Source organism: Urocitellus parryii, chromosome 3 (genome assembly GCF_045843805.1).
Source record: "Urocitellus parryii isolate mUroPar1 chromosome 3, mUroPar1.hap1, whole genome shotgun sequence".
In the NCBI taxonomy this organism is placed as follows: domain Eukaryota; kingdom Metazoa; phylum Chordata; class Mammalia; order Rodentia; family Sciuridae; genus Urocitellus; species Urocitellus parryii.
The window spans coordinates 57,949,125-57,975,562 of record NC_135533.1 but is presented as its reverse complement, the minus strand read 5'-3'; the positions used below and the strand labels follow the sequence as shown (position 1 = coordinate 57,975,562).

Here is a 26,438-nt window from a genome sequence, read left to right as displayed (position 1 = left end):
TGGACACCATGATGTTCCAATGGTTGGATTATCTCATTTGACCTTTGAGCCAAGGCCATTTGGGAGACATCAAATCTGTAACACTGTGTCACAGAGAAGGACAACTGAGAGGTGGAGTTGCTGGCCCCAGAGTCACACAGTTGCTAGAAAGCGGGAAACGAGGCCTTCTGACTTCTATTTTGACATTCTCTCCACTATGTCCCACCTGTGCAAGGCTCTCAAAGAATGTTTGCTAAATGAAATGAGTGCAGTCTCTCACCTGGGGAGAAGACAGGTTTTACAAAACTATAGTTACTTCAGTGCCATAATGAACACAGATAAGGTTTTGAGGTGACCTTGGCTTAAAGAAATCACGTTCTCTCCAGAGTCTCTTTTCCATCTTCAGAAAAAATAAAAGACTTTCATATGAAAGACAGATAACATATAACTAAGTAAGCAGTAGAATACTTGGGCCACAAACTCCTTAAAAGCAAATTCATGTCAAACAGCCAAATCATCCAGGGACGGAGTCATTTTTGACAACTGATTTCACCTCTTTAAGAATATTTTTGTCAGACAGTCAACATGGCTGAAATCTCATTATTAATGTGCTGTAACAGAGGACACTATATCCATATTTACATTTCTTAGAAATCGAAGCAAAACTGCTATTTTCAAGAACCTCACAGAAAAGAACCAATCTGCAGAGTTCTTTTCAGAGAACAGAAGAGTCACAGAATGCTATTTTTTTTGATACTACACAGAAGTTTTAGTCATCTGCAGAAGGAGATGGGAATAAATCTCGCTCTTAGATATCATTGTCTTTTTATGTTCTTATAATTATCAAAGGTATGTTCACTAGATTTGATAGAAAAAAAAAACCTGTTGATACCATGGGATTAAAGGTAGCATTTTGACTCAGTTGCTATTTCTACAGTATTAGAAATAACCATAATATTTTAGTGGATTTTATAAATTGTATACTTACTGAAAAAACAATCTGACAATGTAGAAGAAGCATTTTTTTTAAAAGAAATTAGAGCTTGCAACTCCATTATATGGATTTGATCACTTAACATTTTAATATAAATACTTCTAGAAATTTTTCTTATGCTTACATAAACATACAGACACACATACACTCATTTTTATTCTGTAAAAAAGTTAAGGGCTGGGATGGATTGCACATGCCCGGAATCCAAGTGACAAGGGAGGCTATGGCAGGAGGATTGCAAGTTCAAAGCAGCCTCACCAACTTAGAGAGTTCTTAAGCAATTTAGCAAGACACTTTCTCAAAAGAAAAAATAAAAAGGGCTGGGAATATGGCTCAGTGGTTAAGTACCCTAGTTCAATCCCTAGTATTAAAAAAGAAATCATAGTGTATCTGCCTTTTTCTTTTTTTTTTTTCAATGATTACATGGCCATCTTCCATTGTCATTTTTTTAAAATTTAATTTATTTTTTTAATTAGCTACATATGATATTACAATGATCTTGGCAATTCATACATTTGAATCATTGGGGTATAATTTCTCATTTATCTAATTGTACAGATTGTAGAACCACCCACCACCATTGTCATTTTTAACAAATAAAGCCACTCTCCAAATATGGAAATTTTAGAAAGCTGTTTCCATTTGTCATTGCTATAATCAATGTTTCTATAATATGCATCTTATGTATCTCTGTGCACTTGTTTAATAATTTCTGAAGATAAATTCCTAGAATCAGAATTGCTTAGTCAAAGCCAAGCCTCCATCATTTAGAGTGTGATTTTAATATTTTGCTTTAGTCCTCTATGGATCAAGATTGCAAACAAAAGATAAGACCCAGACAAATGAAAAGAGATAATTAACAGGCATGTTGTTAAAGTTGACACTCACTGCCAGGGCTGTTTCCAAAAAGATTGTACCAAATTACATTTAAAGAACATTATGACTGAGGAGCCGATTCTTACCACTTGTCAATATTGAACACTGACAATATTTTTCATTTTAGCTACTTTATGTCTCTTAATTTTTATTTTTGATTATTAATAAAATTAAATGGCTCTTTGTGCTTATTGACTATTTGTATTTTTATGTGTGTGAAAGCAGATTTTTCATGTACTTTGTCCATTTTAAAGAACAGAGTTAATCTTTGTAATTGCTTTGCAGTAGTTCTTCACATATAGAGAATGGATAGCCTGTTATGTTAAAATCATTCCCCCACTCCAAATTTGTTGTAATAGGTTGTTTTTAAGGAGAATTTTTTTCTTCCCCAAATACAAGTTTAGAATTTTTAAGCAGCGGAATTCTTATGATGATGTTTTATTAGTGCAAATAACATTTGAAAGAAATACGTATTTTTTATATGTAAACTTTCAAAAAATAAATTAAATTTGTTAATTACCTCCTTTTGTTTGTATAGGTCTTCACTTATTTTTTGTTTGCAATCTTGATCCACAGAAGACTAAAGCAAAATATTAAAATCACACTCTGAATTATGGAGACTGTAATTTCCCCTTCATAATTCTAACAGTTTTGCATTCTGGTCCTTGCTCTATGGTGGGCAATATGTGGAGGCCCCTGACTGTCTTCACTTCTGTCAACTTCTCCCCCGATGGCACCCACCTCTGTTCTAGTTGACAACCTCAGCTTCAGTTAGAAGGATTTAGTGAGGACCGGGCTGAGGGGCTAAGCTCTTCCTCACTCTGCTCTCAACACACTTTCCTCTAGCATGGTTTCTTCCAGAAACCCACACAGGTTCCAAAAATGGTATGGCATTTCCTGCTTCCTGGTGCATCATTCCAATGTCAGAAGGAGAAAAAAAGTAAAACATGTTGACTTTGATGAACTATTTAGTAGTATTCCTCTCGGTTTCTTGACTACATTCTCTCAGCCAGTTTCTCAATGGTACTTATTATCTAACTAAGAAATTTCCAGATATCACATTTATCTTATGTAAACATTTTTTAACGTACTTTATTCAATCTACAGTCTCAAAAAATTTTAATTCCTCTACATAATGCATTTTGTCATGCAGTTACTTAATACTTCACTTAAAAAAGTTTTTATGGATTTTTAAGTGACCAGATCCATCCTTATTTATCGAGTTAAGATTTCAGAGTTAGGTTGGCAATCAAAGATATTTTGTACTCTATGTGCTTTTGAGCATCTGTTTTAGGCTATTTTTTTATATATACTTTTGTTCCTAGCACCTGCTTTGTTTTGCTTATCTTTATCCTTCCTATATAAAGTAAGTTTATATTTTTCAACTTAACTTTCATCCTTATTCTCTCAGTTTAGAAATTCAAATATAGCTCTTTAAATCAGGATTAGATAGTTTATGCTAGATAAACTTTTAGGCTAACAAAAAGTATAAGTCAGGTTCTTTGGCTGTTAATAATTCAGCTTTTACAGAAAGCTATCTCATTGCAAACAAAGATCAGATTGAAATTGAGCATTCAGTAGAAAATATCCCCAAAAGGATTAGACAACATTTTGTGTGGGAAATAAAAGTGGAGGGACGGAGTCCCCTAAGAGGTGCGGCTATCTGTACACAAAGGCCATCACCACAAAGGAACATGACACTATCTACCCAGGTTATGAGCATCTACAGGGTACTACTGTAGGATGGGTGGGTAAATAGGACACAGACACCACAGGGAAAGGGTCCTCTACTCTTGTTTAGGAGTCCAGAGTTCCATTCGTAGTCCAGTCACTTACCCAGGCTACCTATTAACTCAGACCAATTCATCTAGATGCCATAAGCTAATTCCAGTAATTTTTTTAAATCTAGTTTTAACATTTGTAGAAATTTGTTGGTGAGATACCGGTTTTGAAGATTGCTAAGTTTCAATTGATAAGTCTTCATTTGGCCTTTTTTGAATGAAATGTTTAGCAACTGGAGTAAATTGTGGGAGAGACAGACAACCCTCTGCTGAGTGACAGGTAGAGGAGGAGTAGTTACAAAGCACAGTTCAAGATGTGCCCCCAGAGAGGGGAGGGAGAAGACAAGAAGGAAGGACAGAAAGGACAAGCTGTCAGGTAGAAATTGGGGGAAAACCTACGAACCAGAGAGGGGAGAAAAAAATCTTCTCACAACTCTAGTGGTACCTGCTGGTCTCTTTATCAGGCAGGTGTGTGTGTGTGTGTGTGTGTGTGTGTGTGTGTGTGTGCGCGCGCGCAGACAAGGTATCAGGGTCTATTTTCATCTACAGTACTTCCTGATATTTATGTGGGGGTGAAGGCAATCAATGAACTTTAGCTGTTTCTAGCTTGTCCTATGTCTTTCCCTGCCTTCAAAGCATCTGCTGTCTCTTGACTATCCAGAACCCTTGGATTCCTGTTTTTCTCACATTGTATCATATCCTCTACAGAGTTACTTGGATAGAAGTGCCTTGCCTGATCCACACTTAATCCTCTATTCTTAGGATGTACCCTTTGAACTTCCTCTGGGGTCCTTTCTATTTCTCTACCTTGCTATTCACTTCCTTTCAGAAAGGAAAGGAAGTACTGGTCCATGTAGTCAGGCCTGACAGCCCTGGCTGAAAAGATTTAGCATGGAGGGAAGAATTAGGGAGAGAAAAATACATGAGGCTGCATTGAAATCTCCTTTTTCCCCTTCTAGCTGTGGATAGCCATGTGCATTATTTAGAGAATACTTAAGCAGAGCCATTTTAAGAATTTTTTAAAGACCTTGATACTTTTAATTTTGGAAACTCCATCCCACATCACAGCAAATATACTAAAATGCACCTGTGTCCCACTATGAAGTATAAATATTCTTAGTTGCAAAAATCTTCAAATGGATTTTTCAATTTTGTATTTAAATTTCATTTGGCTACAGGTAATGCCTTTAATATACATATGGCTGTGATTTCTCAGCGCACTCAGGAATCTGAACAGAAAATTATTTCCAAGATTGTGAAATTTTATGAATAATAAGTTTAGTAATTAATGAAATTGGCATAATGTTGTGTTTTGTAGACATTAAATTAAAATTCATTAACTCATTTTTTTTTTGTAATTTTCTTATCCTATTTTGGAGACAATACACATTTTCCTAGCTCTTGAACTTTTTCCAGACTCCTGGAAAGCTTGGAGCTCCAGCATTGTGCCCAAACCGAGTATTGGAAGAGCTTCCCAGGCAGAGACATAGCTAGTGCAAAGGTGCTGGGGGAAAAAAAGAATTTGGCTTGCTGAAGCAGCAAGAAAGAAGAACATGAGTGGGTTGATTTGGTGAAAGGCAGTGAGGCAGATGGGGAGGCTGTAGAGGCTGAGACAGCCAGGTGACCCAGGGATGACCAAGACGATTTTTGTGAACCACTTTCCATAGAAAATAATAGCCTCAGCCTACTGAATTCCTGTTTCAACAGACATAACCTCAGATCCCATCCATCAAATGTAGATTTATTTTTTTTCTATTGTTTTGTTTAGTGGTTTGTTAACTTACTTCTGAAACCTACTTAGTTACTTAGTCCAAAAGGAAGGTTTTGAGGGAAATTAACTTTGAGAAATTAAAGATTCAAAAATCAACCCAGTGGACATCAACAGGACATGAGTCTTTGAACACAGTCATTATATCGTTTTCTTAGGCTGGTCCTGATCATCATCATGTCCTCCAAAACAGATCAAGGGGTCCACTTCCCCATGGCCATCTTCCGACTACAAGCACCATGACAGCATGTGCAGATGGTGCTACTGACTTCCTCGCTAAGCTCCTTCTACTGCTCTCCTATAACCCTCTGCCATCTATTCTCCACAAAGCAATGATCACTATTTAAAAACATAAGGTCACATCACTGCTCTGCTTCTCCTGCCTCCTCAGGCCCTTTGTCCTCGAAGTTCCCTCCACCCACTTGCTCTTCTTCCATAGCATTGTCAATCATCATTCTGAACTCTAGTATCCTAGAGGGCTTCCCTGACCCTCTCACCTAAAATAGCCCCCTCTCCACTTCTGCCACCTAAAACTAACTTGGTTACCCTCACAGCATCATAATAATCAAGAATATTATTAAGAATGAAAACTTGTTTCTGGTCACAGTGGTGCATACCTGTAATCCCAGTGGTTTGGGAGACAGGAGGATCCCAAGTTCAAAGCCAACCTCAGCAACTTAGCAAAACCCTGTCTCAAAGACTTGTTTACTGTTGCTATTTTCCTCCAGAATATGAAAGCTCCATAAGCAAAGGGCTTCTCTATCTTCATGTCCTATACTGCCTATACTGACTGCTACCCTTTCAGTACAAATAGTGCCTGTAAAGCCGTCGATGAACAATTGAATGTATACATTATTCTATCAATAAATGAAAAATTTCCTGTAATGAGATCCTTATGGTGAAAAAGCCTAAAACATAGGCTCTATTTCAGAAATAAATCACTTATAAATCTATTTAGGGTTAAACTCAATAGCAATTTTATAGAGGCATGGAAAGCCTCAGCTACTGAGAATACTCTTCACAGCTGTTGAGAATAATAGGAAGTGACTGCAGTGTGTCACTCAACATATTTACCTTCTCTAGCAGTTAAACTTCCTAGACCAGTCAGTAGTCCACTAGGAAGCAGCAGTTGAGGTGGCTCTTGGGAGCTGCCTCCTCCCAACTGACTTCCTTCAGCAGAACAATTTTAGCTGTTTTGATGCTCTTTTTAAGAGTCATTGTGAAAATAATCCAAGTTGTTAAAAACAAAAACAAAACCTTAAATATAGGAAATTTCTATATAAGTTATAGATTGATTTTTAATAAAAGAAAAATCCTGTAGAAATTCTACTTGGCTATTATTTTTATTCTATGTCAATTTATTTTACAAAGGGTTGTTTAATAGTTTTCCTCTTAACCTGAGTAATCAAGGACATCTCCAGTTTCAGCAAGGCACTAATTGGAGATTTCCTTTGTCCAAGTTTACCAACAACACAATCTTTATATTAGCATCAAGAAACTTCTTTGACAAATTTCATAGACTAGTAGAAAGGAATAAAGATCTGGGGCTGGAGTTGTGGTTCAGTGATAGAGTGCTTGCCTAGCATATGTGAGGCACTGGGATCGATTCTCAGGACTGCATATAAATGAATAAATAAATAAAGGCCCATGACAACTAAAAATATTAAAAAACAAAAAAGAGAAAGGAATAAAGATCTGCATGTAGTAAAGACTCTGGTTCATATATCCTTATTTTAAAAAATTAACCAATATTTAGAAGAAGAGGCATATATCATTTAAAAATGTGTAGTCCAGCTGAGTGTGGTCTGTAATCCCACCAAGAATATCAAAAGTTTGAGGCCAGCCTCAGCAACTTAGTGAGACCCTGTCTTGAAATAAAAAAAAATATAAAGGGTTAGGGATGTGGCTCAGTGGTAGAGCATTCCTGGGTTCAATCTCTAGTACTGAAAAAAAAATCAAATTAAATAAAAAATATGTGGCCCAGTGCTTGTTAAATGTGTGACAGATCCCAGTGCAGATCTGAGTGTCCCTACAGATGCACCTGAAGTCTGATGCATCAGTAGGGACACTACTAGGGGATCACCAGGTCAGTCTGGAATCTTGTTGGGTTGTTCATCACTGTACATCATTGTTTCCTGATGGTCCTTAAAACCTGGAAGTATCTTAACAACAAATTAATAGCCTCTCGAATATAGATTAAAATTTCACCCATCCTTCAATTCTGCTATAGGATTATATAATTATTATATAACACAAAATTATTGATTTTTTCCCAACATTAACAGAGCTATCGTACAATTTTCTAGCTCATGGCAAATGAATTGTATTTAATTTATATTCTGAGATAAATAGGCACTTAGCATCCTTTTTCATTGGAGGTTTTTGCCTGGGAAACCATTGCTTCTCATAAAATATACAAACAATTTTTACCTTGTCCATATCATAGATACCCCAATGACATAAGAACACATACTTTCTTGTTTTTTGGTACCAAGGATTGAACTCAGGACCACTCCACCACTGAGCCACATCCCCAGATTTATTTTGTATTTTATTTAGAGACAGGGTTTCACTGACTTGCTTAGTGCCTTGCTTTTGCTTAGGCTGGCTTTGAACTTGAGATCCTCCTGTCTCAGCCTCCCAAGCTGTTGGAATTACAGGCATGCACGACTGCGCCCGGCCAAGAACAAATACTTTTTAAATGTCAGGAACACACAGAATTTGTCAGTTCTCTCTGACTTGGGCTACCCATCCTGAAGCTGTTCTCTTCGTCTTCTCTCTCCGGTTTCCTACATTTCCAGGGCTGAACATACCACCTCTAGCTGGTGTGAAAAGCTAGGCTTCAAAAAGCATCCCATCCCTTCATCACACACCACCCAGTGCTACTTGTTTCCCCCTCACATCTTTTGTCATTCACAGTGAATTTCACTTCTTACACATTGCTTTTATTTTCTCTCTCATTACTTACTTTAGAAAATCTTTCTTTCTAAAATGTGAATCTAACAGGACTAGTGCTAGTGATTTACTTGTATAAAGAAAAAAAGAGAAAGCTTTAATTAGCAATAAATAAAAACCTTAGACTTAAAAAATGAGCAGCTTTAGTGTCCATGAAGTTCTCAGGAGTTTCTTTTCATGTTCCTGCAAGTTTCATCTTTTACTAAATCTTCTTTTAATTAAATCTGCTTTTCTTCAAGCACCACTAACAATAAGCAAAACTGTAGCTCTTCTAATCTTAATTTTTACTTTAATTGTTAATAGGGTCACAGTACTTTTTTGCACTTTTGTATTGCAAATAAACTATGTTTAAGTTATATTATAAGACAAATACACTTTTAGGACACTTTTTTTTGTGTGGGATTTCATTGTAACATAACCACCCACCATTCACAAAATCTTATCTATAAAAACATATTCAGTGTTACTGGAATATAATCCACTTATACCGAGGTGATGATTGGTATTTAAATAGGAAAATGCTGACAAAAATAAGTATAGGCACTATGATCTTTCTTTTGCACCAACCAAATCTATTTTATACAAGAAAAAGCTTACTTAACATTTCTATTTGAATTCTTTAGATTTTAGAGGCATGGTCTTTTGCATTATTCAGGCTAAATGTTGTTTACTAGCCTTTAAAATTCAAGAAAGTTTCTCATAATGCAGACCCACATATGCGAAACTACAGATACCAGTTTTTTCCCTTCAACCAGAGAAGGGAGTGGAAAAGGCAGATAGATGGTAGGCACTTTCTATCCGTGACCTTACCTAAACTTTATAACAATCTTGGGAACAGAAACTATTGCCCTCATTTTACAGATGGCAAACTCAAGTTCAGAGAAGCTAAATACATTTCACTCAATTTCTGATGTTACTGCTTTGACATTGGGACATGTTTGGTAACTTCAAAATGAAGCCATTAAAATGTCATCTCTAGAAGCCACAGAAAAAGTGTGTGTGATGGTGTTTCTCTCTCTATGCTCCATCCCGAGCCCATTTTTAGGGGCTGGCAATGGAGAGGATCAAGTAGAGGGCTGAGGTTAGAGTTGGAATGAGGGTGAGAGATGCCACCAGGTCATGATGAAATGGAAGGCACAACTTGAGAGAGCAGGAACTGAAAGTCAGGCATGTCTATTGTACGTTATTTACTAATAAGGTTTAGGTATTTCCTATTTTTTTTGTGTGTGTGTATGTGGGTGCATACCAGGAATTAAACTCAGGGGCACTTGGCCACTGAGCCACATTCCCAGCCCTATTTTGTATTTTCTTTAGAGACAGGGTCTCACTGAGTTGCTTAGTGCCTTGCTGTTGCTGAGGCTGGCTTTGAACTTGCAATCCTCCTGTCTCAGCCTCCGGAGCAACTGGGATTATAGGTGTGCACCACCTTGCCTGGCTCAGGTATTTCCTATTTTGATAAGAGTTGCTTTAATGCAATCTTCTTAAAATAGGTTGATCAAGATACACTTCTCAAAATGGTTAAAATTTGAGAATTTAGTTAAAACTTCCCTGCTTTGATTATCCAAGCTTTTCATTTGAATTGCCTGAATTTCAACTCAAACCTATGGCCTCAAAGCCCAAGCTTATACCATACCACAACCACTAAAAACAACTGCCAATTCCAATACAACAACTGTCACCTCAATATGCATACATTTAAAACCAAAGCTGTACATGACAGCAATGTCCTTTCCACTTGTTATATCTGGCTAGTTTATTAGATAGGAAGGAGAAACACTAATGTCCTTTAGAATGAGCACTAACAATCTTGAACAAACCTCAATCAAAAGTATTTCCCTCTGGGATCTTCAAATATATGTAATAGGTTTTAAAATTATTTTTAAATCCGGAAGCAAGCAGAAGTTCTGACTTCAGATACCGTGTATGGAAGAAAGGAACCCACTACTAAGAATTAAAAGCAACTCATTTCTTTACTTAAAAACAATGTGCTCTAGGATGACAAGCTGTAAAGTGATTTACAACATATTGACAGCAGTTCTTCTAATGAAAAAGCAATTGTCCAAGTATTCCCTGGAGAATGCTCTCAGTAACAACAATCCAAGCTCATGGAAAGTCATGAGTTAGAAAATGAGAACCAAATGAACTCACAGCTGGGAAGAGCCAACAATAATTAATTTAATACCAGCCATTCGGTGTAGACCATGTCTACATGTCCCTCGAGAGAAACAAGGTCACTGGAGGGCAGAAGCCATGTATTCAAATATGTTTAAAGATTTTTTTACTTAATAAAATAACATGCTTCAAAGATTTTATATTAAAAAACTGATTTTTTAAGATGAGGAGGCAAGAATAAATAGTTGGTCAGTATCATCACTTGAATTTCAGTATAGGACAAGTGTTTCTGAAAAATGTTACCAAAGTGACTTCACATTGAATTTTGGACAATTCATTCCTCAACAGCAACAGAAAGAAAGCAGTGTCATTACAGGGGGTTTTATTCTAACTCACTGGCTAGGAAAATGGGAACAGTTTGAGATCGTCCATGTTGTTTCATTTAAATGAACAGCAAGCATGTTTCATGTCCTTATTAAAACGGTTACTGTGTTTTTCTAGTCTCATTATCACTGCTAGAGTCTCCCCTCTGTTGTTCCACGATCAAGACAACTCCTTTTTGTTTCAGAGAAGATCAGAAAGTCAAACCTGATTGCTCACATGTTGTTGTTAATAAAATTCCTATGGTGCTGCTCAAGGTGCCCATGGGGATTGCATAATTATTTATATTTTCTCATGGTTTTCTATAATTACTGTGATTGTACTTTCACAAACTAAATGTATCTCCATCAATTAAAGCAGTGGTGGGTTAAGAATATTCATCAGACTTGTGTGAAAGGATATTGTTCTTAGGGTTTTGATCAAAGCACAGAAATTAAACTGCTGTTATCATGCATTCAACCCAAGTGTTAAATTAAAATGCTCAGCAACTTTGGAGTTTATTTGAGCAGATGTTAACTATTTATGAAAATAAACATGATACAGGACTTGCATTCATGATAGGACTCTTTGTTGTATTAAAAGTGGTAGAAAAAAAAGCCCTAATACACAAACTTATGGGATATGTTTTATGGTATGTGACCAATTGGAATTACTGTTAATTCAGGTCAATTAAAATTTTTACAAGCATAAAATTCTAATGAATTGCATTTTGGGCTTATATATTTATATCTTCTATCTGTTTCACCCCTTAATTTCCACTGAGGCAAGAGGATGAAGGAAGAGCCTCTATAGAAATAAGCATCTGATGCTATCAAATTGAAAACATAAAAGATAACCTTTCCTACATTGAATAGAAATTTCATTCTATCTAGCCTGACATGCTTGCAGCAAAGTGACCGGCTGTAGTTCCATCCCATTAGCTGTCATTTTGATGCTAGAATTTTAGCCTGCTGTGTGTGAAATGTGACTGTACATGCACAATTCCCATCAAAGGTAATTTTCTGTGCAATGGTGTGTAAAATTTACCTCTAATTATGATAAGGTCACTGATGGGTCATTTATGATATACTCTCCAGAGACAATGGTGGTGAATAGCTTTCAGCATGATTCATCTGAAGGAATTAAATTGACTCAATAGAAAAGAAAAATCTCTAAGAAAATTATTCCCCAATCAGGTCTATAGTTCTAAAGGAAACTAGAGCAGGGTAGTATGCATAGTGGTGAAGGTTGTGGACTTCAGAATCATGCAGACCTGAGTTTTAATCCAGGATCTCTGAGCCCACATGAAATGGCCTCTGAACATCTTGTGGTCTCCCTCCTGGACATGTGTTCTCTCACTAAATGGGTTCCGAGTACCACGGGCCTCTTTCCTGGTTCTTGAATAGGCCACGGTCATTCTTGTTTTTCGGTCTTTGTATCACATTTCCTCATAGTTGAAATTCTTTTCCTCCAGATCCCCACATGCCTAGAACTTCCTTGTTTTTCACTGTCCAATATGTAGAATGTATCATTCCACTGTCTGAACTATCCAAAGGTTGTCTTCTCTGCAAGGCATGTTGGGAGTTCCCTATGTCATGTAGTCAGCTCCTATCCCAGTTAATCACTGCTGTATCATCTGGCTGATGTTAATGAAATACTAATCACAACTGAAAGTATTTATTTACTATTTGCTGTATAATCAAATTTCAATGTGAGCATAGGGGGGATTTAAAAATAAAGGGTGTTATCTTAATTAGGATATTTCACAATCTTGAAACCCCATTGGCATTAACTATATGAGTCACTAGTTCAATATTTCTTGATTAAAAAAAGACATCTCAGTTACTAAATCAGGGCTGAAAAAAAAAAAAACTTCTTGGAGTTTGTATAAAACAGCACGAAAACAGAACTATTTATGAGAAAGTTTGCTAAATAGTCACCAGAGTGATTTCACTCTGATCATCATGGACCTACATGAAGGAAGAATATGGTAGTCGCTTTTATTAGTAGTACTTTTTTTTTTTTGCTACCAGGGATTGAACCCAGGAGAACTTAACCACTGAACCACATCCCCAGCCTTTTTTTTAATTTTGAAACAAGGTTTTGCTAAGTTGTTGAAGCTGGCCTTGAATTTATGGGTTCTCCTGTCTTAGCCTCCTGAGCTGTTGGGATTATAGGCTGTGCCACCATGTCTGGCTCATTAGCAGCACTTATTGATGAGGGTTTTATATGTAATTGTGGAAAACAAAAATTTGAGATTAAGGAAGATGAAATTTCATATTTATTTAAATCTTTCTATTTTGTTTTCAGTCCTCCTCTGAAGACATCTTATTTGCAGGCATAATATTCACTTGTTAAGTGGTTCAGTAAGTATTTGTTAACAAATGACTAAATGCTAAATGAACTGGAAGATCATTCTTTATGTTCCAATACTTATTGTAAATTATACAATGAAAATGATGAAATCCTTACCAAAGAGTCCAGTCATGGCCACAGTATGGCTGAACATTTCCAAGGTAGAATCCTAGAGATTGAGTGACCTCCACAAGATTGGTAAAATCAAGACTAATGCTGTTGAATAGAACAGACGTCATGATAATTTCATCAATAGCCCACACGTCTTCCCCCTGGGAAGAATGATATGGTTGCCACCATCTGAACTGAATTCCAAATTGTCTTGCATCATCTGGTAATTCTACAGAGATTATTCTAAAGAAAAAAAAGTTAAAAATTCAAATTACTTTGTTGTCTTAATATACAGCAGGACAGTTTTATCCCCTTGAAGTGTAGTCTTAAGAACAGTTCTATCACAAATATTCTTTTGAGATGTCCAATTTCTTCTCTGACTCTAACAATGTTTTCTAAACCCATCCAAATATGTGACCATGCTCATTCATTTGTTCTCAAAATGGTGAACTCAATACAACACAGTAGTCAAAGTGGCAGGATTCATGGGAGTTTGGTGAAAGATCTCATGGCAGCTCATTACATATTTACAGTTTGGGGCTAGAACCATGGCACTTCCTCATTCCCCAGAGTTTAGCAAAGTGCGTATAGGTCACTTGCTGTGTCATGGCAGCTATGACAACAAACTTGTATCTGACAAATGGGGAAGAAAATTAAGAATAATATCTAATTTCCAGGAGCAATTATTGTACACAGCAGCAGGAACCATACATTAATTGCCACTGCAATGACATCTGCTTGAAAGCTCCATAAATCACCGTACCATGCTGCTCACATCCACACACAGGTGAGATGTGAAACAAACAGCAAATGGAACATTTGTCTCCATCAATGTACAATTAAACACCAGGAGAGGTGCTTTGCAGTAAATGCATACTGAAGGGACTGCAATCGCCCTCCACTCTCCTCCCTGCTGCTTAGCAAAAAGAAAAACTTCCTGAGACAAGTTGAGATAACTCAGAAATAAACTTTAAAAACTTCAATGTCCAAAGCAGAATTTATGGAGAAATTAGGTTGATTTTCATATCTTTGTTGTATAAAAAAACCATGCCAAATAATATGTATAAGAACATATTGTTTTTAATTAGTTTTAATATGTAATTTCTTACATATTAAAACTAATTAAAAACAATATCCATTTTTTCCTTTACATAATTTGTACATGGATATATAGGGCAGAAGAACATGACTATCTCTGTTGGTTATACAAAAACTGAAAAAAACACAAAACCTGGAAGGACGTTTTGGTGCATGAGCAAATGCATGTTTTAATAATGGATAATCAATATGCAAATACAGAAATCTAAATTAAAATTTTTTTTAGTTGTAGATGGACACAATACCTTTATTTTATTTATTTATTTTTATGTAGTTCCGGAGATCAAACCCAGTTCCTCTTGCATGCTAGGCAAGCACTCTACCACTGAGCCACAATCCTGGCCCCAGAAATATAAATTTTAAAGCACTTCTTAAACTATAAAGACATAGCAAAATACATTTGTGACTTTTAAAGACTTTCCATGATCTGCTGAATTTTTTATACTAATGGAATTTATTAGAGTAAAACTAAGGTAAATTAATTTTCATTTTACAATAAAAATATTTTTATTAGATAGATACATGAATTCATTCATAATAAACATACAGAAGCTAAATAAAGTTATTAAGTTTTATTTAAACTGGTTCAACAATGAAAACATCAAGTATTGAAAATAATTTAATTTTCTTAGACATATTATTAGAAAATTATAATTTGCTTTTTGGTAATAATTTTTAAGGGAGCTAATATTCTCTCTTAGGAAAATAAATATTATGCTTAAAAATAACAACTGAAAATAGATTTCCAGGAAAATTTTAAGGAAAACAAAATATATATGCATGTGACAGCAGTAATTAAAGTGATCACGTTAAGACCCTTCATCTACAATCAAACTCTTGGGTTAGAGTCCTTGTTCTGAAACCTAATTATTGGTGATTTTGCAACCACAGAGAGATATTTCCATGTGCTTTGCATCTTCATGTGTGAAATTGATATAATGATATCCATAAAGTAAGGATCAGGGACTTTCTTGCCTGTTTTCCACTCTTATGTCTTAGTACTTTGTGCAGTACCTGGCACATAATAAGGATTCCAGGAGTCCTTGGTGCATAAAGTGTTATTACCAGTATCCCTGACAGAGATGCAGGGACAGAGGCATGAGAAGGTTAAAATTTATTTTTAGGGGCTCGGGTTGTTGCTCAGTGGTAGAGTCCTCGCCTAACATTGTGTGAGTCATTGGGTTTATATATATATATATATATATATATATATATATATATATATATATATATAATAAAGGTACATTGACAACTAAAAAAAATTTTTTAAATTACTTTTAGGTTAAGCAGATTCTAAGTGGCAATGACAGGATTTGAATCTAAGCAGCTTTGTTCTAGAGCCTTATTCTTACCCTCTATATCACATCTTGGGGTGGAGTGGGAGTTTGCTGATTTCACTACTCTTACATATCAGAGTGGCTGGTTAAAATAGCTATAGGATCATTTGATTTGAATATGACTAGATAAGAACCCAGAGACTTAGTTCAACTTTCTGTCTCAATATCCCTTTTTGTGGGTAGGGAAGAAGCTCATGAATTTCTTTTAAAAAATGTTCAATAATTATATGTATTATGAAATTGGATGACATGATAAAACCAGGAAGAAATCAAATATGATAATCAAGATATAAAAATAAACTATGATTTGATCTTATAATAACTTTAGAATATAAAAAGCCCTATAATTAAGAAAAATCTAGAATAATTTTAGTCTCAGCAGCAATATTTTACATTAATAAAAGTATCAATTAGTTCACAAGACATTATAGTCAGTTTGAATTAAAAGACTAATTTAGATATATTACTAAATTTTAAATTTTATAAATAAGCAGATTGGGTTCTTTTATTTGCTGAATCATAGACAAGCAAATTATCTGAAATTGTCTAGGAGTAACAGTGGTTAGCCAGCGAGCATATCTAATTTATGGATCACACTTCATTTTCAAACAACCGTGGCATAAAAGAACAATATGGAACTTACAGCAATTATAGGAAGCAATTTATACTGAAGAAGATACAGAAAATGACTAAAGGCATAAAGATATATTTAACTCTCCGATGAAGAATCTCCATGGTTTGTATTATTTATCATATGGAATATAATTTAGTATCTAGAATATATCAAATTCCACTTCTGCCATGTCACCTTTTATTAATATTTGTAAGAGACAGGGGGTGGGAGGAAGAGTCTCACGGACAGAGGTACATATATAGAAAATGAAAGTGTACTGCTATCACTACCACACTCCCCTTTTCAAAAAATCTCTACTGTGATCATAATCTTTCAAGCTCTGCACATACCTAATATTGAAAAGCCACCTCGATTCTGCTTGGAAGAAAAATGTTGCTGTCAAATGGTAGGCAAGATTAAACATACCTTTGCAATAACACATTAAATGTGTAATTATTTTTCATATCAACAAAGATTAATTAAATTTCATGATATAGATTGATTACTGAATTTTGCAGCTGTCCATCCTTGTCAGAAAAAAATTGGGCTTTAGGCCAAGTTAACTTAGGACTGTGATATTTTCTTCATGTTTTCATTATACCTTAATTTTTGTTTAATTTTCTTTTAATGCTTTTTATGGAGAGTCTATAAAATGTTTTTTAGGATTCATGTATCTCTACTGAGTGAGAAAAACAAATTCAGCCTTGCATTTTTATATACATAGGGAAAATACCCAACATGGCTGGTGCATTCTTAAAATTTTATGATGTATAAAATTTAAGTCATTTAATAATAGTTATTAATTACTCTCTATTATGTGCGACTTCATTTTCTAGAAAATAAAAGTACTCATGTATTTGCAAATATTTAAATATGGGGAAAGAGCTACACAAAATTGCAAAATATGTCAGTGGCTCTCTCTCTTACTTCTCTGTCTTTTCTCATGGTGCCAATGCAAATTTTAATAACTAATATTCTCCACCTTCTCATCTCCTATAATTAAAAAAGGTTCTTCCAGAAAGGGGACTGGTGTTTATCCAGCAGCCAGGTGGCTGCCAATGTTAGTCCTTTACACGCGACTGTGCCTATAGACCACAATGTGCACTGCTAATTATGTTTTAATTTTTTACCTTAATTTTGAGATTTCTCATCCTCTTCCCTTGTTCTTTTAAAAGGAACTGCAGTGAGCATCTCAAAAAATGTTCTTGCAGGGGAGAGAATCTTTCAAATATGTATGAAATCTATTACTAATGGTGGTTACTACTCTGCTAACATTGAAAGATGACTTTCCTTTAAGCAAAACTTGAATCTGACAATAGGTCATGACATATAGAAGCTAAAGGAAAACAGAAGCAGCCTAAAGAAAGGGCTTTAATTATGTCCTCACACCCTGCCTTTGCTAGGGACTTTATAGCATGCTAGAAAATTTTTTTGTACTCATTATTTAATTACACTGCATGCAAAATTTAGAAACATATTGGTTATCATATTTTATTAATTATTATGTCATAATTTATTATAAAATCAATAAACATTTGTTAACAGTACTTACCATTTAATTCCATATTAAAATAATATCTAATAATTTACATTATAGATATTATTATAGAATAAGGAAGGTGGTATCAACCATTTTTCTTTCCTAAACAACAAAATATTTTCCTTAGATGCACATTTCAAAATAAGAATAATTTTCTCCAAATTATCAGAAATCAGACAAAAAGATTAGAAAAATGTGTCTCGCTAGTTTTTTATTGCAAGACACATCAATCTTTTTCCTCTCCATCTCTCAATAAAAAAAAATCTGAAATCTTAAACTGTTTAAATTATGTTTGTCCCAGGAAGGAGATATCACATTAACCATTTTTCCAAATGATTTCCAACGTACCTGGGCTCATGGTAGTTGAGATATGAATAGTGCTCCAAGAGTTTCCAAGTTATCCCGTTATCATAAGAATAATGCAATAGAACACCTTCACCAGGCTGGTCCGGGGCTCTGCATGTGCTCAGAACAGACTTGCTCCCCAGTCTCAATGTGAACTGGAGAAACCTAGACATGAATTGCCTATGATTAGCGGATGCATAAACATTTTTACTCATAATGTTCATTTTGGTTTTTAAAGAATTTCAAACAAATTTAAATTAACTACCTACAAGGTGTAGGTTTCCACTTATCCCTCTGTTACAAAATGTAAGTAATGACACTGTGAGATGTATGAATATGTGTAGATGAGATCAATGTGCATATTTTAAATACAGATATTCATAAAAGTATAACTGTATGTTCATACATATTTGTATACTATGTACTTATGTACACACACTTAAAATGCCAATCACTCCTTTACTGCATTATTTATTAAGAACGGGGGGAAGGGAAGATGTGGAATAAATCTAATCAGCCTCTGCAAGCTGTCAAATAAATAAAACTACATGAATAATTAACTAGCCTTTGGCTTAAGAGCACAGTTTTGATTTGAACATCTCATATTTAAAAAAATCTAGTCAGTCATTAGTATCTCAAAGTCATTGATGAGCTTTCTAATTTATTAAAAACTGGAACAAATTAACCCTAAATAAATGGTAAGTTCCTTTCCATCCTGGTTAAAAATTGGAAGATGGATATATCCGCAAAAAAAGAAAAAAGAATATAAGTTGAAAGAGATGTAAATTCAACATTAGCATCTGGTTTCTGCATTATTCCAGCCCTCCTTCACTCACCTGGATTGGGAGCTGTCCAGGAAGGATGTAATTAACTGGCGTCTCCCATCTTTATTGAAAACCAGGGCCTTACCGCTAGCGAGGACACCACAGCCAAAGCTGACTTCAGCACCACGGATAGAGTAAAAGTTATGGTAGGAGGAGAGCCTGGAACTGCCAAAACTTTCCGAAATAAACATTGGGAATGTCTGGGATGCCATCTCACAAGCTGGGCCAGAAAACCCAGGGTCACATCTGAAAGAAATACAGTGTAAAATTAAATCTTAAACTGTGAATTCTTTCAGAGGGTCTTCATTCTACTTTGGGGAAGAGGGAGTCCAGAGGCCAGGATTTGATTGAATGGTAAATAAAGCTTATTAGTCTCTGAAGAATACTGAATCAGAAAACTTGATAAGGACTGATTGACTGTAAATATTCCAGAAGAATATAGTCTTCATAAACTGCTACTGTAATAAGTTTATGATTAAAATAATAATCCAGCACTCACCTTCAACCAGTGACCTCAGTTTATCTAACATTCATCTGTAGTCTGCATATTTGCAACTTAAAATCTCGTAAAGATACACACACACATACACTTATAATAATACTCATTAAATTTATAAAGAAAACAATATAAATAAAATACTTCAAATAAGATACCTGGAATAAGTTTCCTCTAAGGACAAATGCAAAAAGACATATTATAATAGGAATTATTGTAAATATTTAGAAATAATTGGGAATATATATTTAACCATTTCAGACCTATATTGACATTATAAAGATAATATATTCACCCTTGACCTATACATAAATTCCTAGGATAACTGTGTGGTGTATCTGTGGGCTCCCAAATTAGGCATGCTTCAAGAAAAATCAACTCATTTCCTCTCCCACCCCCAACAATTTGCTTGGGAGAATGTGCTATATTTCTGTTAGCTGACTAGACTATATATGGAGTTCCCTGAGTCTTCTATCAGTGAGTAAAACCTCATCACAGATGGATCAATAATTGAATATAAGAAAATTCTCACATTTTAAGGAGTATGCTCATCAGAAATTAGTTCCAAATTATTTTTTTTTTAAAAATATTTTTAAATTTTGGATACTGGGGATTGAGCCCAGGGGTGCTCTACCACTGAACTACATCCCCAGCCATGTTTATTTTTATTTTGAGACAGGGTCTCACTAAGTTGCTTAGGGCCTTGCTAACTGCTGAGGCTGGTCTCCAACTTGCAATTCCCCTGTTTCAGCCTCCTGAGTCTCTGGGAATATGGGCATGTGCCATAGCACCCAATTCAAATTCTTCATTTTTACTGCACAATTTCTTTCTTACTACACTTACAATGTTACCAATTATAAAATGGGATTAGTTTCTTTTGGTGTAGGGGAGTCTCATGGAAGCATTCAAACTTCCTTTAGTCTGAAACAAACCTTTTGTAAAGTAAGTATGCCAATGAAGTGATAACTATGGTATGACCCAGAGGATACTTCTTAAGCAGTGTTACTGAAACTGGGGTCCATATTGACCTTCCACAGGGTCCACAGTATGTGTGAATGTGCAAAAATCAAATGCCAAATTTTATATATGAATTAGATTTTCTGGGGAGAAGTCCATATTTCCATTAGATTTTTAAAGAATTTGCACCCTAAAATGCCAAGAACAACTGCAGCATGAAGTTTGTGGGTTGTCTTGGCATCTTGAACAGCATTGAGGAAGGGGGTCATACAGAAAAACAATACTTACTGGACATGTAAATTAGCTTCAAACAGTTGTTTTCTTTCACATATAATCTCATGGACATAGTCTGACTCTGAATAAATAACCAAGTAGTTCCCAAAAGGAAAAAAAAAAAAAGCTAAATTGGACACATTTTAAATCAGGAAACTGAATGTGTCTTATCATGACAACAAATTGGAATTTGTGCTCCCAAACAAGACTATTGCCGGAGTATCTATTTAGGGTAAATGGGATTTTATGTATCTTAAATGTGTCTTAGGACTAGTGGTTGGGAGAAATTGGTGACTATGTAAGATGAAGCACATTGGAGTCAGTTCCTATTTAGTGATTCTTATAGTCTAGTTTTAATAAAAGATTATACAGTTGGGAAAGAATATAGAGAAGCATTCCACTTGTATTTCAAAATTAAAACAAACAAATAAAACAACAACAACAACAACAAACCTTTGTAGTTGTTGTTTTCCAGAACAGTAAGGCTGCACAAACTAGTGATTTCAGTGATAACAAGAGGCTCCCTGACTCCAAATACTTCCCTGCTGGTTCATCTAGCCACCCTTAAATGTGGCATTATGTTCATTCTGTATGTCGGGAGAAAAGCCCCCACTGTTGAGATTCATGGATCACACTTCAGAAGGGTTCCAATGCTGTCTCTCCCCATTAGCCTCTCAACACAGTTAGGCTCCCAAATTAGTGAATTTAGTCAGTTTAGAAAACCAGGCTTGGGATTGTAGACAGGAAGGAAAATGTTGGGGAACAGAAGCAGGTGGGATTCTGGTAGCAATTATCAGTATTAATGAGGGGAGCAGTGTGGAGAAAAACAGTTGCAGATCCCCCAAATTCAAGGATCTGCTTAAAGGAAATAAGTAGTGTTGAATATAATTTTTCTCCCTGCAATTTTGCTCAAATTCAACAAGGCACATAGTCTGGGAAAAGAGGCAGTGGTCAAATGTTTAGCCCAATATAGAAAGCCAATGAATGTTACCAGAAAGCATTGTCAGAATAGGGAAAAAGCTCTATTTCTAACTGGTGAAAATATTTTGTAAAACTTCAGAACGAGGAAAGGAAATGATTAACTAGGTTAACATACCAACCTACCATTCAAATTTATCTTGTGTTAATTTTATTTTAAATGCATTTAAAAAGTGGATGTCCTGATTATGGATTATGGATGAAGATACAACTTGAAGAAAACACCAGCCAATGTTACATAGATCTAATGAGGCAGTGTCTGGGGTGGGAGCTGATAGTTTTATTTAAAAGCACAGAGACTTTTATTCTATTTTGAAATTAAAACAGAAACTTACCATTTTTTCCACATACTTTACATGACATTTTCATGTGTAGAGTGATTTTTTTTTGCTAATTAAATCCACTGAAATATAGTTTAAAAAGTTAACCTTCAGTCTAATCTCAGGGCTTACAAGTGTTTGCCTCATGCATATAATTTTCAAATGATTAGGTTCAATGCCCTTTGTAAGTTCTGTAGTCATTAACTACCCAATTAATTAATTAATTATTCTTTTTGTTTGAGGGTATTTAACTTATCTGTATGACAAAGTTGGCTGTGTTTCTGGTATTCCTGGAATATTTTATAATTAAATATTAATCTGAGAATGACATAATAAATGTGAATGTCCATTCTTGCTATAAACATAGCACAATTTACTAGTGATGATTAAAGTATGGAATGCATAATTTCAGACTTTAAATTCAGCACTACTGTTCTAGAAAATACTTTATAATCATCTTAAAGAGCCAAATAATTTTCAGAAGTACATAAGATTGTAAAGTTATATTTAAAGATGTTGCATTTTCTTATCAGATCTGCTAAATCTGGCCCAGTTCTGATTCCTTTAGCATTGGGTCTATGGATCATTACTAATTTTATCTTTAATGAAACATTGACCAATTATGCTAGGAATCAAAACATGACTCATGAACACTAGAACAATATTATGAAGAGGAATATAACAAAGATAGGAAAGAGAGCCATCAAGTTATGATGAACTCCAATTTGTTCACAAATTTACATGAGAGATACTAAATCTGTTCACAATTGACCCTCATATAAATTTATTAAATTTCACTTACAAAATACATTTACATTTCACTTAAATTTTATTGGGAGTATCCTGTTTTTGGTTTTAAAAATACTTCAAAAGCCTACAAAAAAGGATACTAAAATCAATGACAATGACTCTGCCTTTGATATATAAATTATATACCAAAAAGGAAAAGCATGCACATTTTTTTTTTCAAATGCTTACTTGCAACCATGTCGAGTGCACTGTCCTCTGCCAGAACAGAACTTGAGACACGATGGACCAATATAAACTGCAGGAAAAAAAGGAATCATGTAAAAGATGGCGACATAACTGGAAAAACAAGGAACACCAACAGTATAATTTTGTGAAGCAAAATCTATGAAATATGGCCTATTGCCTGTGTGTTTGGTAATAGGAATCCATCCTGACATATGAAGTGCTATGTGACAGGGTAAGTGCTTAGTTACAAACCTGCTGGAAGTGCTTTGCCTTCCATAAATAACCTTTTCAATATTTTAATGTTTTGTGCTAAAGAAAATAGGACCATATGACAGGGATTCCTTAACAGAGTCTCTTCTGCTAAAACATTTTCAGACTGAATATTACTGCTTGTATTTTGACCTTTGTATACCATTTAGGTAGCAATGAAGAATTCACAAAGGATGGATTTGATACATCAAATAATGGAGAGAGATCCTAACTACAATGACCATCCTTATTTGGGGGAAAATCTACAACATTGTAAATGATTGTTACATATACTAATTCATTCTCCCTGGAAGTATGGTATTAAGAATCTGTTATTGAGCATAAAAGTTAATTCATAATGCAGACCTTTTTCCTTAAATACTGAGCTTGACTAAAAATGCAATGTTGCAAACCTATATTCTAATCTTTGGAATGTTGAAAAATGCTCAAGTGGTAGGTTCTGATATACTCAGACTCTAATACATTTAAAGATACTGAGTATTTTTGTAATTGGCACAATCAACAATTGAAACAACCCCAAAGTGGGACAAAACCAAAGAGGATTTGAGATATAATTAAGATGTTATGAATACCTCACATATTCACTTTCAGGCACAAGACAATTTACCATTCATTATCACTTTCTTCTCTGCCCTATAAGCATGTCACGATATTTAAACAATTTTATTTTAGAACAGACTTTCCTGTGGTCTATACTCCTAGAAGCACATAATCCCTTCAGCCAATTAATAGGAGGAGTAATTCAAATGAGATGCAAAGCAGGCTGGTGGTGGAAAAAAACCTTGATGAAGGAAACTACTGGTTTAGAAGAGAAGAGATAGCAAGCCACGTTATTAACAGCATTGGTTTTAGATGTCAGATAATCCTGGATTTGTATCTGGCTTCACCAAGAAACTTTGATTAACTGATTCATCCTGTTTAAGCCTCGGTGGTCCCATTCTTTAAAGTGGGAGAATGATATTCCTTGAAAGAGTTATTAAAATGTTTCATGTCACCAGATGGTTATAATCATCATCACCATATTGGGGTCATTTCCACTGCCAACCTCCTGCCCTCTGTTGTTTCAATGGGCTTCACTGTACGCCAACTGCTGAGCCATCACAATGGGGCTCTATTATTTCTTTAGCCTGGAAAAATGTATGGATTTTCTTTCCAGCACACTTGGTTTTATGGCTGTAGTAGAACCTGCTCCAGGTGCTGTGAGAGGAATATTGCACTCTGAAGAATTACTGTAGAGGCTGCCCTACAGTACATACATGCCATAGTTCAGAAAGTCTCCAGGGTGAAAACCCCAAACCAACAATAACATAAGGCTTTCCAAACCAATGAAAAAACAGCGATTAATGATTTGTCATCCCGTCCTACTGAGTAGAGTCATTAGGACTCCTAAGTTTACAGTCTTCCTTTCCACAATGGTATGGAAAGCGCAGATTAGTTTTCTTTACTACTATTGTTAATGTAATATAGCTGAAAAAATAAAAATATGAAGCAAATATAATTTACCCTAGAATTTTCCATTTTGTGAAGATTTTTAGGATAACTTCCTACATACTTATTTATTTATTTATTCTTTTTAGTTATATGTGATAGTAGGATGTATTTTGACATATTACACATAACATGGAATATAACTTCCCATTCTTGTGGGTTGTACATGATGTGGAGTTATTTACTGGTCGTGTATTTCATATATGAACATAGGAATTATGTCCAGTTCATTCTACTGTCTTTCTCATTCTCTCTCCCCCCCACTCCCTGTCCAATCCAGTGCAACTACTCCCTCCAACTCCTGCCTAACCTGAGTTAGCATCTGCATATCAAAGAGAACATTTGGCCTTTGGGGGGGGTTGGCTTATTTTGCTTAGCATAATAATCTCCAGCTCCATCCATTTACAGGCAAATGCCATAATTTTTTTAACACTGAGTAATATTCCATTGTGTATATGTGTCACATTTTCTTTATCCATTCATCTGTTGAAGGGCACCTAGGTTGGCTCCAGAGCTTAGCTATTATGAATTGAGTTGCTGTGAACATTGATGTGGCCATGTCACTATAGCACGCCGATTTTAAGTTCATTAGGTATAAACCAAGGAGTGGGATAGCTAGGTCTAATGGTAGATCCGTTCCAAGTTTTCTGAAGAATCTCCATGCTGCTTTCCATAGTGGTTGCACCAGTTTGTCATCCCACCAGCAATGTACTCACATACTTTCTTTACAAATAGCAGGAGTTGGCTATTGTAAGGGAAGAACATACCTAACAGAATTATGATACTGGTCTGTTTCTTTCTCTATGTTTCTTTTGATGGTCATAATTCTGGAATTCCATACTGAAAGGGGGAGATTGCAGGGGAATTCTATAGCACTTGTTTCTCTTGGGAAGGAGTGTGTGTCTTCTCTTTGCCTTGTGAAGAAGCCAGAGACTGTTCCTGTTTTTGTGAAAACCTCACACAGGATGATAAGAGAATTGAAGAGATTCTGCCCTCAGTTTTGCATTTAACACACATTGCTACCCATATGCATTCTCTGTATCCTAACCTCTTCCTAGTATCCTCAAAGCATGATGGTAGGAACCCAGATACGTGAAGTAGCTCTTTCTGACCCAAATCATATTATAATAGCCTTATTCAGAAAATCGAGATACTCTTCTCATAGGCTTTTATATATATACTTCATTGGACTCTCAGTTTCCTCACATGCTTTATTTCATTATTAATTTTGAAACTTCTTTTGTTATTATTAAAGTAATAAAAGTAATGAGCTTATGAGAGACTATGACAGTAGGAAAAACCCGTTCATATCCCACTACCCAGAGACACACGCTTGTTCCCTAGAGCTCATTAAAAGGTGTAGTAATTAAAATGCTATGCAAAATATTCTGTCAATGCCCTGTAATTCCAGCAACTCAGGAGGCTGAGGCAGGAGGATCACAAGTTCAAAGCCAGCTTCAACAACTTAGCAAGGCCTTAAGCAACTTAGCAATTCCTTGTTTTTAAATGAAAAATAAAAAGGGCTGAGGATGTGGCTGAGTGGTTAAGCATACCTGGGTTTAAACCCTGGTATCAAAAAACAAAAACAAAAGAAAAATCTGTCAATGGAGAAACTCTATTTTAACAAATTCAA

At 35.2% G+C, this 26,438-nt stretch overlaps 1 protein-coding gene across 2 annotated transcripts in view; it reads right to left on the bottom strand.

The window, feature by feature from the left end:
• Positions 1-26,438, bottom strand: part of Reln (reelin) — a 452,281-nt gene that overhangs the window by 123,329 nt on the left and 302,514 nt on the right. For both annotated transcript variants that reach the window (XM_077796721.1, XM_077796720.1), the window contains exons 17-20: positions 23,051-23,117; positions 19,061-19,294; positions 18,228-18,389; positions 13,298-13,534 (exon numbers count right to left, since the gene is read on the bottom strand). In XM_077796721.1, the coding sequence (XP_077652847.1) occupies positions 13,298-13,534; positions 18,228-18,389; positions 19,061-19,294; positions 23,051-23,117 (700 nt within the window). The remainder of the gene's footprint in view (positions 1-13,297; positions 13,535-18,227; positions 18,390-19,060; positions 19,295-23,050; positions 23,118-26,438) is intronic.